Here is a 15,556-nt window from a genome sequence, read left to right as displayed (position 1 = left end):
AAAACATTAGCATTAATATTTTACTCTGTGTTTTTTTAAGCTCAGGTGTGCCAGAAACAACTGATGCTTAGTCCATCTGTAAGACATATCTGGCTAGGAGAGAGACATCTAAACCGTCCCCCTGATGTCCCTGACATCACTCTGGTAACATGTAGAGGGGTCCAGATGCTAAGCTGTTACAATCCTGTGCGGTCAGGATGGGCACGTGACCTGGCAGGGTCCCTTCCAGAGATAGAAGGGCAAGTCACGTTCAACCTGGGGACAATTCTGGGATGAACGGTGGAGCACCGTCCTTCAGTTCCCTAAAGAAGAGGCCAACGAGCTTTTCCCCAGAGTCTGAAAAGGCCTTTTGAGGAAAATATTTCTTACTGTTTCTAGAGAAACTGGAAAGAAAGTTTTACATGTGTTTCCACCATACTGTAGGACAGCTTTCAGAACTGAATAGTGTGTTTTCCTGGATTGGGGTACTTGTGAATGTGCATTATTAATCATCAGTAATTTAATTAACTAAATTAGCATTAATCATTGCTAATTAATTAATGATTCCAATTTTTTTTAACAGGTTGCAACTGGCAAATGGAAACAGATCAGTAAATACTGTCCCTTAGACCTCTTCTCAGGGTAAGAAGCTTTTCTGACCTGAATCCCTGGCACTAGACACAGCTTGGGGGGTGGCCAGGGTGTGCGGCCTGGGCGAGCTGCTGCCTTGCCAGCTGTCTCGTTTGGCCGGTATTGATTTTTCCCAGTTTGTTTCACAGCTGAATGTTTTGTTCAGCAAATTCAGTTGAGGAGGTATTCACCAAGCGTGTCACTTTGGGATCATGAACAGTAACACCTGACCCTTTGTCAGCGCCGGCTTGTGCAAGCTTTGCGGTAGCTCCATGAGGTCCTTTTCCGGCTCTTAGCACCACTTTACAGAAGAGGAAACCAAGGCCTACAGAGGCCACCCCATCAGTGTCACGGGAGGCTTTCTGCCCAGGACTCTGTCACTTCATCTCTGGCCTTTCTCTGATGCCTCCGGGAGTTGACGGTCCTACCGTACCAGGGTCAGAGGGAGCCCAGGAGAATAGTGATCAGGGCCCCCATGAAGGAAATGATTATGGTCAAAGAAGGTGGATTCAGAGTGGACCTGGATTAATGTCGGGGGTCAGCTCAGGCAGTGAGCCCAGCACAGTCAAGGAGACAGGTCTGGTCTGGAGCATCGTTGGTGACCCCGACATGGGGCGCAGCAGGGTCAGCCCAGGCGGGTGGCTAAGCAGCCGTTCTTTCTGAAGGACAGAGGATCGAAGCTGCACACCCTGCTCGCGGCCTTTGTGGCTCTCGCTCATTTGGGGTCCATCGGCCATATCCAGCTCCGTGACTCCTGGAAGGCTTGTGCCCCCGAGGGCCGCCCCGCCTGGGGCCTGGGGCTCTCCTGGTGTCCCGTGTCTGTCCGCAGCACAGTGCATAGCCTGGGAGGGATTGCGTCAGTGCAGTCCCTCCTTCCTGATTCTGTCCCTGGGGTTTGAGCTTTCCTTCTCAGGCTGGTTAGTCATCAGTCTGTACACTTCTCTCTGCTGATGCAGTTGCTGCCCAAAGACTCCCATGTAGAGCTGTCTCTCGTGCCAGAGAAGTACAGTCAGGGAGACAAATGCACCCATTTCTTGGCCATCTCCGTCTGTCCTCATCCAAGCCATTGGTGACTGTGCAGCAGGCTGGGCTGAGGAGAGAGCCTCGTGGCACCCTCTGTGGACGTCCCTCCTGAGCGGGCCACGATGCCAGTGCTGGGAGAGACCCGAGAGGGCGTCTGGTCGTGCCCAGGGCGTCGCTTCAGTGGGATTTGATGGAGCCAGGATCTGAATCCAGGTCTTCTTAATCTGAAGTTCCACGACATGATTCTGCTGCACTTGAGAAGGGCTCTTCAGTGCAGTCTGAAGCCAGCTAACGATTTCAGCGTGCAGCTTTTTTTTTTTTTCCAAAAAATTAATTTTCCTCCAAAGATCCACCTTCCTTCCCACCCTCCCCCCATTACAAAAACAAGAAAAACAAAACCCCGGTGCAAAGACGTGTCGTCAAGCAGACAGATCTCCAGACTGGCCGTGTCAGTCCGAGTCTGCGGGCTCTCCGCCTGGAGGCGGGCGGCGGGAGCCCTCTGCTGTCACGGCTGCGCGCCTCCTGGGCTTTCACAGTGCTTAGTCTCACACCGCTGCTGGTGCCGGGAACGTCGCTCTGCTTCTGCGTCACTTCATCCGGCTCTTCGCGTTCCTCCCGTCGCGCTCAGGGCCCAGCGTGGTCGGCCGTTCTCCCGAGGATGGCTCTCTCCTCCGTTGCCAGTTCTTGGCATCCAGAAAAGGCCTGCTGTCGAGGCTTGTTCCCTCTCTCTTTGATCTCCTTGGGCCTTGGCAGTGGCGTTGCTGGGCCGAAGGCTAAGCACGGTTTAGTCACCGTTTGGGACGTTGCTTCCCAGAACGCAGCCAGCTTTTCTTTATATCATACACAGTTCTGGCGGGAGGCCGATGTCGACCGATTCCCCTGATCTACCAGTCTGGTAACTCAGCTGAAGAAACAAGTGAGGTCAGCCTGGCGTGACCTGCTGCTGATGAGGTCATGGGAGACTCCTGGCAATCACCCCTGCTTTTTCTGAAGCTCCCGACACCCATCTCCCATGCTGAGCACCTGCTGTGAATGAGGCCTGCAGGATCCAGGGACAGATCAAGCCGCCCCTGCCTCGGAGAAGCCAAAGTGCCATTGGCATAGGGACAGGAAAGGTCCCGACCCCTGGGCTGCCGGAAGAGCGGGCACCTGGCAGCGGGGCCATTGAAGGTCGCCCTCGGGCACTGTTTGTCCAAGTGGTCACAGGCCAGAGAGAGAGAGCACTGAGTTTGGGTAACAGTGAGTAGCCCGCCTTAGCCGAGGCAGAGAGTTCATGGAAGTCAGCGATGAGGCATCAGACTGCAGAGAGGAGTGGGAGCCAGACTGTGGAGGGCAGAGACGTCTGATTTGGGAGCGGGGGGAGGCGGACTGGGGGGAGGCCGTTTGGAGATGGGGGCAAAGGAGAAAAAGAGGTTCTGGACCTGGAGAACGCAGTAGAAATTGGCAAGTTTGGAGGGTGGTGGACACGTTTTTGGGGAAGGTTACCGAGTTTTGTTTAGGCACAGTGAGCCTGGTGGCGAGTGTGGAGAGCTGGTGTAGAGCCCACGGGGACTGATGAAATGTCCACGGTAGGGAATAGAAGGATGGAGGAAGGGAAACCGTGGCCCTGACCTTCAATGAGCACCCGCTCGGAGGGTGGGGCTGGTTTCCCTGCCAAGGAAGCCACAGAATGTTGGGGCACTTGGGGGAGAACCAAGCCTGAGCATTGTCTGAGAGTCAGTGGGACGAGGAAGAGGCGAGAGTAGCATCCGACCTGACGTGGGGAAATGGCGGCCACGTGGCCGCCGTGGGCTGAGAAGCAGGAGGGGGAGGAGGAAGGAAGGCACAGCGCGGTGCTCACGGTTCAGGGCGACAGAGCCAGGAGGCAGGGAGAGAGTGGAGATGATTTGTAGGATTGGGGGGTGGCCTTGGCGTGAAGAGCCTCCTCCTCTCCGGAGACAGGAGTAAAGGAGTGGTGCACGGTGGGAGGCTTTGAGGCGTGCGGCCTGGAGGCCGGAGGACGCCACTGGAGTTTGGGGGGCGGGGGGTGTAGTCAGACCGCGCTTTGGTGGCTGAACGGAGACTCGAGGCAGGGAAGCGACTGCAGCAGAGCAGGGGAGGCCAGAGGGGTGGCAGAGGAGAGGAGGGGGCGTGTGTGAGAGGCGTCGGGGGTAGCGGAGAGAGGGTGGAGTCCGCCGCGGCCCCTTCCCTGGCTGCCCTTCCTCCGTTAGTCCTTATTGCTCAGCCCTTCCCGCTGAGGGGGAGTGGGAGAGCGTGCCTTTGCCCTTTGTCCATCATCCGCCCCCTCCTCTAAGCAGAGGCCGTTCTGCGGCTTCCGGCGAAGCCACACCGTCCCCTTCTTGTCTCGGGTGCCGTTGCCAGCCTCTGATCGATCTGGGCATGGCGAGGCTGTCCCTCGTTCCCACGCAGGCCTGTTGTACGTCTCCTTTTGAGATCTGAGGGTACCTGGGCACTCTCCCTGAGAAGGCCTTTCTTCTGACGTTCCTCCAGAGGACGGCTCCTCAGAGCCTCCCGGCTTCCCCGAGCGGGATTTTGTCTGCCTGGGCTAGGCCTGAGCGCTCTAAGGTCTGGTTTCTACAGTCACTCTAGAGAGGGTCTGGCATGTCTGTGGCCCACAGTTGTGAGGGCGGAATTGGAGACTTGAACAGTACAAGGCTCAGACAGGACCCAGGATCTACGGCCTGCAGCTTGGATTTTTGTTTAAGAAGAGATTAGAAGTGGGTTTTGTGTTCCTTGCCTTCTGGTGGGGGGGAGGGGGGGAAGGAGAGAATGTGGAACGGAAAACAGTTGCTGGGTGGTTGTCCTTCATTCCTGAAGAGGACTGCAGTGATGTCACTGTGTGGGGTCTGACTGACTGGTTGGGCCAGGAGAGCTGGAAGGCTCTACCACAGCTTGGGCACAAATAGCCCATGTGAACGTTTGGAGTGGAGATGGCTCTAAATGTGCATAGCTCACGTGTTTTTTGAGCTACCTCTGCACAGCGCCCTCTGTGGTGGGGGCCTGCCGTGCTCCTGTGTGTGTCCTGTGTGTCACAATCAATTCCAAAGTTTTTAAGAGAGACCTTGAGAGTGTCCTTGTGTGGCTTCTTCTGGGCACCATATGAGCACCTTCCTCGTGTGAGTTCTCCGTAAAATAGTCTTTTTGGCTTTTGAACAACGTGGCCAGCCCATTACAGCGGCGCTCTCTGCAGTAGAATTTGAATGTGTGGCAGTTTAGTTTGAGAAAGGACCTCAGAGTCTGGCACCTTGTCCTGCCAGCTGATCCTAAGATCACAGCCTTCCTAAGACAATTCAGACGGAAGCCATGCCGTTTCCTGGCACGGCGCTGGCAGACTGTCCACGTTTGACAGGCATACGGCAAGGAGGTCGGCGCACAGCTCTGTAGACCGTCAGTTGGGTAGCGTGTGTTCAGGGAGGACCAGCACCTCTGGCGTGAGGGCTGCTCCTCCATGTTTGGTGCCCATCTGATCCACCCAACTCTCACCTGTGGCTTCAAGAAGCTGGAGTATGCGAGGTGGCCACGCCCCGGTAAACTCCTTCAGCAGACGGGCTAAACCAGGTTGAGGGTAACCGAGGGGTCTCAGACCCTTTCGTGAGTTGGGGGGGTGTGTACCCCAAGCACGTGAAGACCTCTCCTGGCAGACTGGGCGGATGAGAATGGTTGGTCCCGTCGGCCATGAAGGCGGCTGAAGCAGGAGCTGTGGGGCGCTTAGAGCTTGGTCAGACAAGAAGATGCCAAGGTCATCCACTGCATCCTGGGCCATCCCCAGTCATCTTGGCTCCTTCCTGCCACAGGATCTGATGATTCTGGAGGAAAGAGTGAGGCCGACGACTTTGGGCAACTCTGCCTCACTTAAATCCAGTTTACGCATGAATCACAAGACGTCACCTATACCATTTCACCATATGTACCTATCTCAGAGTCCTGTGGTGACAGACGAGTGACGAAGCAGCAGGTGCGGACACAGTGGGAGCTGGAGTCACAACCCTGGGCGCATAGGTGGCCCAGGCCCAGGGTCATCTCCTCATTGGAAGCAGCAGTGGGATTCTGCAGCCCCCTGGGTGTCTGAACAGCCTTTTAAGGACCGCACCAGGGGCAGCTAGGTGGCGCGGTGGATAGAGCACCGGCCCCGAAGTCAGGAGGACCTGAGTTCAAATCTGGCCTCAGACCAAACACTTGATACTTACTAGCTGTGTGACCCTGGGCAAGTCACTTAATCCCAATTGCCTTAAAAAAAAAAAAAAAAAAAAAAGGACCGCACTGCTCACTTCCTGGTGTGAGGAGGAAGGGGCTAGAAAAGGTGACCTAAAAATTGTCTGCTTACTTAACCCTGGCCTGTTTACCATGGTAGGCAGGGATCCCACCCTGTGGTTGAAACAAAAAAAAAATGTAGGAAAACTTCCACAAAGATGATTCCACTTACCATCGGTACACAGAATGTGTGCACACTTACAGACAACACAAAGCCGGTAGGCCTGGAAGATGAACAGCTCTTGTGGTGAGAGAACTCGGCATCCGTGAGTGAACAAGGCCGGCCAATAAGGCCAGCTCACTGAAGTCGGGGATGGATCCACGCCTTTCTGGAGTGGCCGCGGGGAAGCTGGTGGAGGTTTTGCAATTGAAACTAATCCAGGAACTGAAAATAAAGTAAAATTGAATGGAAACCGTTTTTTTAAAAGATTACAATCCCTTCAGAGTTCTCGCGTTGCTGTGCTTGCCTCTGTCCCCTTTCTTCTGCTCTTTTTTTGGTGAACGCTTTCATTCGTTTTTTATTTGTCTTTTCTTCCTTTTGTTATCTCCCTCACTACCGCTCCCTCTTTTCCCTTCCCCTAGAGCCTTTCCTTGTAGAAGTGTACTCAAGCAGACAAGTTCCCACGTGGGCCTCATGCCCCAGCCCCAGCCCCTCACCCCCATCCAGAGCAGGGGGGCAGGCCTCAGCGCCGGTCAGTCTCCTGACGGCTCATCATTGCTCCCGGGATTGTGGCAGTCGCATGCCTGTTCTCTTGGTCCTGTGCACCTCCCTCAGTGGCAGCTCACACAGGCCCTCCTGGGTTTCTCTGCGTCTGTCCCTTCAATCACATCCTACGGTACGAAAGCCACCTTTCCAGGGAATTAGCCCCGAGCTGGCCTCCTCTTCAGGGGACAGCCCAAGGCTAGCTTCTGAATAGCAGTCAAGACCAAGGTAGAATTAGGACAGCTAGTTCTGCCTAGAACTTGCAACGTTTGATGGATTTCTGACTGACCGAAACTACTTTTAAAACATCTCCTGCTTTACCCCCTTTCAGAAATAAACAGAGAATGCACTTTGCCTTGAAAAGTTTGTTACAGGAAGCACAGAACAACCTAAAGATATTTAAGGTAAGATTGTTTCTCTTGGGGCAGATTTGGTAGTGGGGCTTGATACTTTTAAAAGGTCATCAGGATCAATCACTTCCTTATGTAAGTCAAATTCTGTTCAAACACATGCCCAAATTGATTTCTTTGAGTGCATTGAGTATTGTTCCCTTCCTTCCTTCCTCCCTCCCTCCTTCCCTCCTTCCCTCCTTTCCTTCCTTCCTCCCTCATTCCCTGCTTTTCTTCCTCTTTTCCTTCTTTCCTTCCTTTCTCTCTCACTCCCTCCCTTCCTTCCTTCCTCCCTCCCTTTCTCTTTTCCTTCCTTTCCTTCCTTCCTCCCTTACTCCCTGCCTTTTCCTTCCTTCCTTCTTCCCTCCCTCCCTTCCTTTCTCCCTCCCTTTCTCTTTTCCTTCCTTTCCTTCCTTCCTCCCTCCTTCTTTTCTTTCCTTCCTTCCTCCCTTACTCCCTGCCTTTTCCTTCCTCCCTCCCTTCCTTCCTTCCTTCCTCCCTCCCTCATTCCCTGCTTTTCTTCCTCTTTTCCTTCTTTCCTTCCTTTCTCTCTCACTCCCTTCCTTCCCTCTCTCCCTCCCTTCTTAACTCCCTCTGTCATGTAGGTAGCGTGCTTCATCATCAGTCTTGGAGAATCCTGGTTGGCCATTTCATTGATCAAAGTGCTCAAGTCTCTCAAAGTTGTTTTTCTTTATAATCCTGTGGTTTTTTAAGTAATTCTCCTGCTTCTGCTAACTTCATGCTTCTTCAGTTCACAGAAGTCTTCCAGGCTTCTCTGAAACCATTCCTTCTGCTGTTTCTCACACGAGCACAATAATACTCCATCACACGCCTGTACCGTGGTTTGCTTAGATTCCCCGCTTGGTGGGGACCCCCTGAAATCGCAGTTCTTTGACATTACATAAATAGCCACTGTAAATGCTTTCATACCCGTGGGTCGCCTTGCCCTTTCTTGGGCATCTCCAGGTGCTTCACCGAATGGTTGGATTAATTCACAGGTCCGCCTCCAAGCGCATCAAGGGCCTGTTTCTCGACAGCCCCTCCAGTCGTTTTCCTTTTCCCTTGTGGTCCTCTTTGCCAGTCTGATGCGTTGGCGTTCATTTGGAGCCTCAGTGTTTTAATTTGTGTCTTTCTAATCATCGGTGATTTGGACCACGTTTCCACGCAGTTGCTTGGATTCTTTCCTCTGAGTCCCCCTGACCATCGCTCTGATCTTGGCAGGGGCCCTCGGTCTGACAGATGGAGCCACTTCCTTCTACGTCTTGGGTGTGAGGCCTTTCCCCAGTTCTCTTCCGATGTGAGCTGCACCGGAATCGCAGGTGCCGCTGTGTCACCCGATCCTCGCTCTCTTCCGTGGGTCTGGATGGCAGCTTCCTGGCTCTTCTCCCCTGTTGTGATCTGGCCTCTTGGTCCGTCTCCGGGGGGAGCTTCTCTTGTTCTGTGGTGTGAGGTGGTGGGTGAGATCCCGCTTTGGCCATGCTGCTTTCCAGTTTGCTCAGAACGTTTGTCACAGAGCGAGTCCTCGTTCTTCTTGCCGGGTCTTCCAAGTTTGTCACATCCCAGGCTTTTGCATTTGTCTGCTTCTCTGTGTTGTGTATCTGAGGCCTTCCACTAGTTGTCCTTTCTGTTTTTGAACCAGTACCAAACAGTTCTGCCGACTAGTGCTTTGTAGTGGAGTTCAACACGTGGTTCTGGTAGCCTCTCTTTCCCAGTTTCTTTTAGTTTTCCTTGAGATTCTTGACCCTGTAGACCTCCAGATGAATTTTATTATTGTTTTTTCCTAGTTCTGTAAAATAATGCTTAGGCAGTTTGATTGAGGCTAGCAGTATTGTCGTTTTTATTGTGTTGGCATGGCCTGTCCATGAGCAGTGAATCCTTGTGCTGTTTTTAGGGGCTGTACTTGTGTAGTGTTTTGTAGTTCTAGATACTTCCTGGGTACGTCTTGGCAGATAGACTTCCAAGTGCTCTGTACTGTCTGTCGGTCCAGTATTTCAGATGGATTTTTTTCTTTCCATCTCTACGTGCTGGATTGTGTTGGTAATGTAAAAAAAAAAATGCTGAGGATTGAGGCAGATTTATTTTATATCCTGCAACTTAGGTGATGGCTTCAATCAATTTTTCAGTTGGCTCTGATAGGCCATCTTGTCGTTTGCACAAAGGTGATTTTGTTTGCTCTTTGCCTGTTTATTTCCCCATTTCCCTTTCGGCCTTGTTGACGTAGAGAGCGCTTCGTCACCCAGTGGTCCTGGACACAGACCTCAGCCTTACCCCAACCTCCCAGGAAGGGCCACGGCTCCAGCTGGGAGGAAGCTTCTCTTAATTCACGCTGAAAACTTTGCCTGCCGCCTCCCCTCCTGACAGCTGGGACCCTGAGATCCTCCTTCGCTTTGCAGACTCTCCCTCACCCTCCACGCTGTCCGGGGACGTCCGCAGTCTCAGGGCCCAGGGTTCCTGCTGCCTCTGGGGCGCCTGGGAATGGACCAGGCTGTGGGGGTGGCGGGGGCCCACCGGCAAAGCATGGGACAGTGTAGTGTAGTCAGAGGTGGGGGCCACTGGATTCAGGGACCTCCCCTATCCCCCCTTCCCTCCTCTCCTTTCTCTCCTTTTCCTCCTTCCTTCCTCCCTCCTTCTCTCACATGTACATGAAAACTGAATTGTCTGTGATTTCTGGAAAACGGCAGTGAGCTATTTAAAAAATTTAAACTTTTCTTATTTTTTCTGTTTGTAAAAATCCACCTCTGTCCCTGTCCCCATTGAAAAAGAAAGGCAAAGTGAAGTCCTCCTAACAAACATGGATTGTCTAGCAGATTCCCAACTCTGACTCACACCGCAGACCTTCCAGCATCCTCAGAAGAGCGCGTTTGGGCGTCGGTCCTAGGGCTTATTTTGTGTGCTAAAGGGTTTTCCAGGTTGATCCTCCCAGAAAGGCTGGGAATAGGCATGATTATTGTCTCCATTTTACAGATGAGGAAACTGAGGCAGGCAGAGGCTAGAGTCACCCTGCTCTGGAGTATCTAAAGTAAGATTTGAACTCCGGTCTTCCTGACTTCAGGACCAGCACCTCTCTACAGTGCAGGCCTTGGGAGAAATCATGCTTGGTCATTGTTACAGTTCCGCTGCAGACGTCCCCTCCATCATTTCTTTTAGCACAACAGTCTTCCATCACACCACTACACCTTGATCGACGGCCACACCTCAGTTTCCAAAAAGAGCCGCTGTCCATGTTTGTGTGCAGGTGGTCCGTTTCCTCCTTCCGTGCTCTCTCTGGGTTGCAGGGCGGTGCAGTGAGTGCCTCCATACTGTTTTCCAGAACGGCTGGACCAGGGCACAGCTCCACCAACAATGCACTGGCGTGTCTCTTTTCTCTCATCTTTCTCCATTGTCACCTTTGTTTGGACTTCATCCTTCGAAATGTCCCATTCAAATGATTTGACCGTATCCATTGGGAAAATTAGCCAGCTGAAAACACTAGCGGTCTCTGAGCCAGACGACCCACGTTCTAGTCCTGCTGCCTCTCTTAGCTCATTCACCTCCCACCAACTGACCTCCACACTCTTCCTCATTCTGTAAAATGGGATCAATGATGTATGTCTGTGTCGCCTGAAGCCCGCTGAGACCAACAGTGTGCAAAGTGGGGGAGGGGGAGAGTAGAGAGTGCGGTGGGCGACGGTGGAGCCGTGCGCGGCACTCGATGCCCTGCCCAGCGCACTTCTCCACCCTGTGCGTGCGCCTTCTGTTTCTCGGCAGAACGGCGAGCTCATATACGGCTGCAGGGACCAGCGGGATGCAGCCGCGGATTGGAACGAGCTGGCCTGCCACCTGAAGCCCTTCTTTTACCCCTCCAACGGGCTGGTGAGCGGGCCGCACTGCACCAGGACGATCATCAAGGAGCTCATCCACGTCATCACGCTGACCTTGCTCAGCAGCACCGACAAGTGCCGGGCCTGGGACATGAAGCTGGTCCCCTCCTCGCAGGGGAGGAGCTGCTGTGAAGCCAGTCCTTTCAGTAAAGAGCTGCTGAGGAACGGTAAGGCTCCTGCTCCCCCGCACCTGGGGTCCCCTCACCGGCTGATCCCCCGGGGGCCCGTCCCCGGCGCGGGCGCGGGGCTCTGCGCGGGGCCCATCCCCGGCGTGGGCACAGGGTGCGGGCACGGGGCCCATCCCCAGTACGGGCACGGGGCTCTGCGCTCCTCCGAGGTCGGCGGCCTCCCTCACCGTGGTTCGTGCGGACTCTGGCGGCTGAGGCTCGCTCTGACCCTAGGCTCTCCACGCCCTGAGCGGCCTGCCCACGGGGGCGGCCCTGCGTGTCTCGTGGTTGTTTCACCCACGCTCTCCGTCCGTCGGTCAGCGTCCGTTTTCCTTTCCTCTTCTTTGCTGCTACAAAGAGGGCGTCTATCAGCATCTTCCGTCTGGATCGGTTTCCCTTCATTCTGGACCTCTTCCCCCATGACGCAGCCTCCCTGCCCACCCCCCGCAGTCCTGGCTGCGCCCTCACTCACTCCTCAGCCCACTGTACCAGGAGGGGGAGTGGGAATGATCCTGTTCCCTCCCCACTGCCTCTTCGAGGTTCTCCGCCTTTCTCCATCACTCGGTAGCCTCCTCCCCTGAGGTTCATGAGGAAGGTGGTCTGCAGACCCCCAGGTCACTCCCCTTCCTCAAGGAGATCAGTGCCTGGCCCACCCTGCCCCCTCCCCGCCCTCATCCTAGGGGCCTTCAGCGCACACATTGATTCTCCTTCTGATGCCTATCCACCCCCGGCCACACCCTTGGCCTTGCACCACCCACAGGTCCACCTCCATACCCAAGAATTCCAAAATCCCCCTGGCCGCCCAGAATCTACTGGCTTTCCCACCTGCGCCTTCCCAACTGTGACCCTGCCCTCCATTCTCACCATTCACCCTGGATTCTCTCCCAGGCCATCTCCCCTGCACTGACCACGCTCTGCCCCCTCGCTGTGCCAAGGCAGCGCCAGCATCCTCTTCCCCGGAGTCGCTCGCAGCCCCACCCCCGGGCCCTCACCGCTGCCCGACAATCCTGCTCTGCCCCCCTCCTCAGGCCTTCTCACCTCCTCAAACCTCCCCCGGCTCCTCCAGTCACCGGTCTAGAGAGCTGCCCCTCTCACCTCCTCCTCTTCTCCATCACTCAGGCGCCCTCTGCCCCTCACTCTTCTCTCCCTGTCTGGGATGATGAGGCAGCCTGACTCCTGACCAAGGCCGACCCCTCCCCCTGCTCTTGTGACCCCAGCCATCCTGCCCCCTCTGGCAGATGGGCCCCTCCATCCTCCCCCTCTCTCCTTGCCTACTGGCTCTTTCCTCCCCGCCTCCCAACATGCTCTGGTCTCCCCTACCACCTAACCCTTCCACCTCCACTGACCATGCTAGATCTCTTCTGCCCGTGGTGGCTAAACTCCACGTAAAAGCACCGACGACAGGGGCCTCCACGCTCTCCTCATTCTCCCTTTGCCCTTAGGGTCCGGCCTCCGTCCTTGTCCTCCCCCCCAAAGGCCTCTTCTCAGTCCTTGTTGTCCTTGGCCTCTCTGTAGCCTTGGTCACTGTGGGTCCCTCTCTCCTCCCTGATGCTCCCTTCTCTCCAGGTGTTCAGGACACCCCCTCTGTCTCCTTGGCTGGCTCCTCCAGACCACGCCCTCAGCCACGGGTGTCCCTCAGGTCCTGGCCTGGGCTCTCTTCTCTTCTCCCTCTGTCCTGCTTCACCGGCTCACCTCAGCATGGATGTAAGGACCCTATAGGTTTAAGGACTAGCTCCGTCCTGAGAATTCTCACGTCTCCTCAGCTCAGATCTGATCATGTAACCCCCTAATCAGCAGACTCAGCGCCTGCCTCCAGCCCCCTGGAGCAAGCCCCCCCCCCCGCCCAGGCTTCTTACGCCTACTACCCCCTGACTCTCCACGTGCTCCTCGATCAGGCGACACCGGCCTGCTGACCTCCCTGGCTTCTGGTAGTGCCACCTCCTACAGGAAGCCTTCCGGGGCCTTCCCAGTGTTCATCAGCTCCGCTTTATTCTGGGTAGAGCTCGTTTGTAGTACGGCTGTGCTGCAGGTTGTCTCGCCCGTAGATGGCGCGCTTCTCAAGGGCAGGGGCATTTCTTTGTCTTTTTTTGTCCCCAGTGCTTAGCACGATGCCTGGCACATTGTAAGCGCTTAATAGATGTGTATCTGTTGATTGAATGGTAGTGATTTGTGTGGTCATTGTGTGTGTGTGTGTGTGTGCATGTGCGTATATGTACATGTGTGTGCGTGTGTGTATACATGTGTGCGTGTGGGTGCCAGCCTCCCTTTTCCAAAGCTGGCGGAGTGGGTTCCAGACCTCGCTTCATAGCATCACCCCTTGGCATCTCCCACACAGACATATTGAGATTGAAGGGAGGCGATCGGGGCGGGGACGCCCGCGTGTAAGCTCCAGGAGGGTGGGTACTGTTGCATTTGTGTCTTCTGACTCGCCAGCATCTTGCACGATGCCCAGAATGTAGGAGGCCTTGGATGAAGCATCTAAGCAGTTTAACTAGATTAAAGAAAAGCGCCAGGGACCGCTGAGTTAAGTGAGTTTTTGTACTTGTTTTTCTAATGCTCGGGAAGACCTGGGCATGCTTTCAGGGGAAAGGAAAGGGAATATGCATTTATGTAGTGCCTGCCATCCGCCAGGCGCTGGGCTAAGCCCTTTTACAGTTGCTGTCTCTGATCCTTTCACCCATGCTGGGAGCTAGGTGCTGCTGTATCCTGGGTTTTTACAGATGAGGAAACTGAGGCAGGCAGTGCTTAGGCGACTTGCCTAGGGTCTCACAACTGCTAAGTGTCTGGATTTGAACTCAGGTCTTCCTGACTCTAGGCCCAGGGTGCTATCCACTGCCCCACCCAGCTGCCTCATAGGATGTAAGGGCGAAGTTGAATATGGTGGAGAAGTGAGGCATGAGGACTGACCCTCCTCACCTTCCCCTGATAACGGCTCTGCAGACAGCTGGGCGGAGCCAGACTGAGGCCCGGAGGGCAGGGATGCTTTTAGGCTGGCTTCATCTCCCCAGCACTTAGCACAGGGCCTGGCCCACAGCAGACGATTAATAAATGCTCGTGGGCTTGGCCTGCAGTGAAACCGTGAAGGCAGCCAGGCCGCTGGGAGTATCGCACTGTTTTCTCATTGGTGCGCTTTATGAAACAGAAGGTGGTTCATCCATGTGCAAAGGAAGGCTTAGGAGGCAGGGCAGCGCAGCAGTCAGTCATCGAGCATTTATTAAGTGCCTCCTGAGGGCCACATCCTGGGCCTGTTACCCAGGGTGCAGACGCCCAAAGTGAACTGACATCCTCTCGGTGTTAGGGAGAGAGGCGCCAGCCAGTGCGGGGGAGGGAAGGCTTCACGCAGGGGTCCTCGCCCTGTACCTTGGAGAGGGCAGGGACTCTGCAAGGCCGAGAAGGGTCTGTGCATTCTGGGCATGGGAGAGGGCCGGGGTTGAGAGAAGCAATGCTGGCTCCTGGCGAGAAGCTGGGGCGGGGGGGACGGGCACATGGGGCCGCTGGGCCCTGCTTTGGGAACAGAATTGATGGGCGCGGAGGCAGTAGGGCTGGTCTGAGGGCTGCGGAGCAGGGAGGAGGGAAGCGTGGCCCCGGGTTCCCAGGGTGGCCTCTCCAGGCCTGCGAAGGCCGCGCTGCCTGCTCACGGTCCCAGCGATGCCCAGGAAGGGCAGCGGCCAGTTCCGTGCCTTGTTCCTTGCAGGGAAAAGTCACGCAGAGGGCTCGGGGCTGCCCAGGGGCTGCCTTCTCTACAAGACTCTGCAGGCCCAGATGCTGGACCTCCTGGACATCGAGGGCCTTTACCCGCTGTACTGCCGTGTGGAGCGCCACCTGCAGGAGTTTCCTGAGGAGAGGTAGGGCTCCAGTGGCCTCGGTTTATCCCAGCAGGCACTAAGGGGGTCCAGCCTGATCCTGCACTGACCATCCCCGGGGGCCGGGGGCCCGGGGGAGGGCGCCACAGGGAAAGGATGCGACTGGTTTGTCTCTCTCCTTGCTCCAGAACAAACCAAGAAATAGAGAGGGGCAGGGTGATAAAATGGCCAGGGCACTTGGCGGGTCTACAGGAGTCCACGGGCTGAAGGAGAGGAGACCCTGCCCCTGGCTCGTGTGACCTCAGGCTGGCTGAGCCTCAGTTTCTCCTTCCTGTCAAACGCCTGCCTCTGGCCCAGTGTCCTGCTGTGCGTTCACCCTTTGGCCACACGAGGGCGCTGTCGCTCCAGCCCTGGCTGCGGCCGTAGGGGCTGCAACTCCGAGGCTGCCGGGGCGTTGTCCTTGATGCCAGGGCCCTCCGGGCAGTGGGGGCCTCTCAGGGACCCAGACTATCCCTGCCCACACCCCCTGTGGCCTGCTGACCCCCCGAACTGGGGGCTTCGCCTCCGTCCTCCAGCCACTGATGGCTCTGCTCTCTCTTCTCCCTCCACTGTCCCGTCTGTCCTTGTGGGGCTGCCCCTGGGCGCCCACGTGCAGGGCACCACCCACATCTCTGAGAGGGCGGCTTCCCCCCGCGACCCCTCCCCGGGCACCGCCCACGGCTCTCCCTTCTCCCTCCACTGTCCTGTCTGT

General features: G+C 55.7%; 1 protein-coding gene across 5 annotated transcripts in view; it reads left to right on the top strand.

The window, feature by feature from the left end:
* Positions 1 to 15,556, top strand: part of IPPK (inositol-pentakisphosphate 2-kinase) — a 50,051-nt gene that overhangs the window by 29,154 nt on the left and 5,341 nt on the right. For all 5 annotated transcript variants that reach the window (XM_027835890.1, XM_027835893.1, XM_027835891.1 and 2 more), the window contains 4 exons: positions 563 to 621; positions 6,918 to 6,990; positions 10,723 to 11,002; positions 14,697 to 14,847. In XM_027835890.1, coding sequence (XP_027691691.1) covers positions 563 to 621; positions 6,918 to 6,990; positions 10,723 to 11,002; positions 14,697 to 14,847 — 563 coding nt within the window. The remainder of the gene's footprint in view (positions 1 to 562; positions 622 to 6,917; positions 6,991 to 10,722; positions 11,003 to 14,696; positions 14,848 to 15,556) is intronic.

Source organism: Vombatus ursinus, unplaced genomic scaffold (assembly GCF_900497805.2).
Source record: "Vombatus ursinus unplaced genomic scaffold, bare-nosed wombat genome assembly UNPS02014817.1, whole genome shotgun sequence".
NCBI lineage: Eukaryota > Metazoa > Chordata > Mammalia > Diprotodontia > Vombatidae > Vombatus > Vombatus ursinus.
Note: the sequence above shows the minus strand (reverse complement) of the source record. Positions and strands in the feature narration are given on the sequence as shown.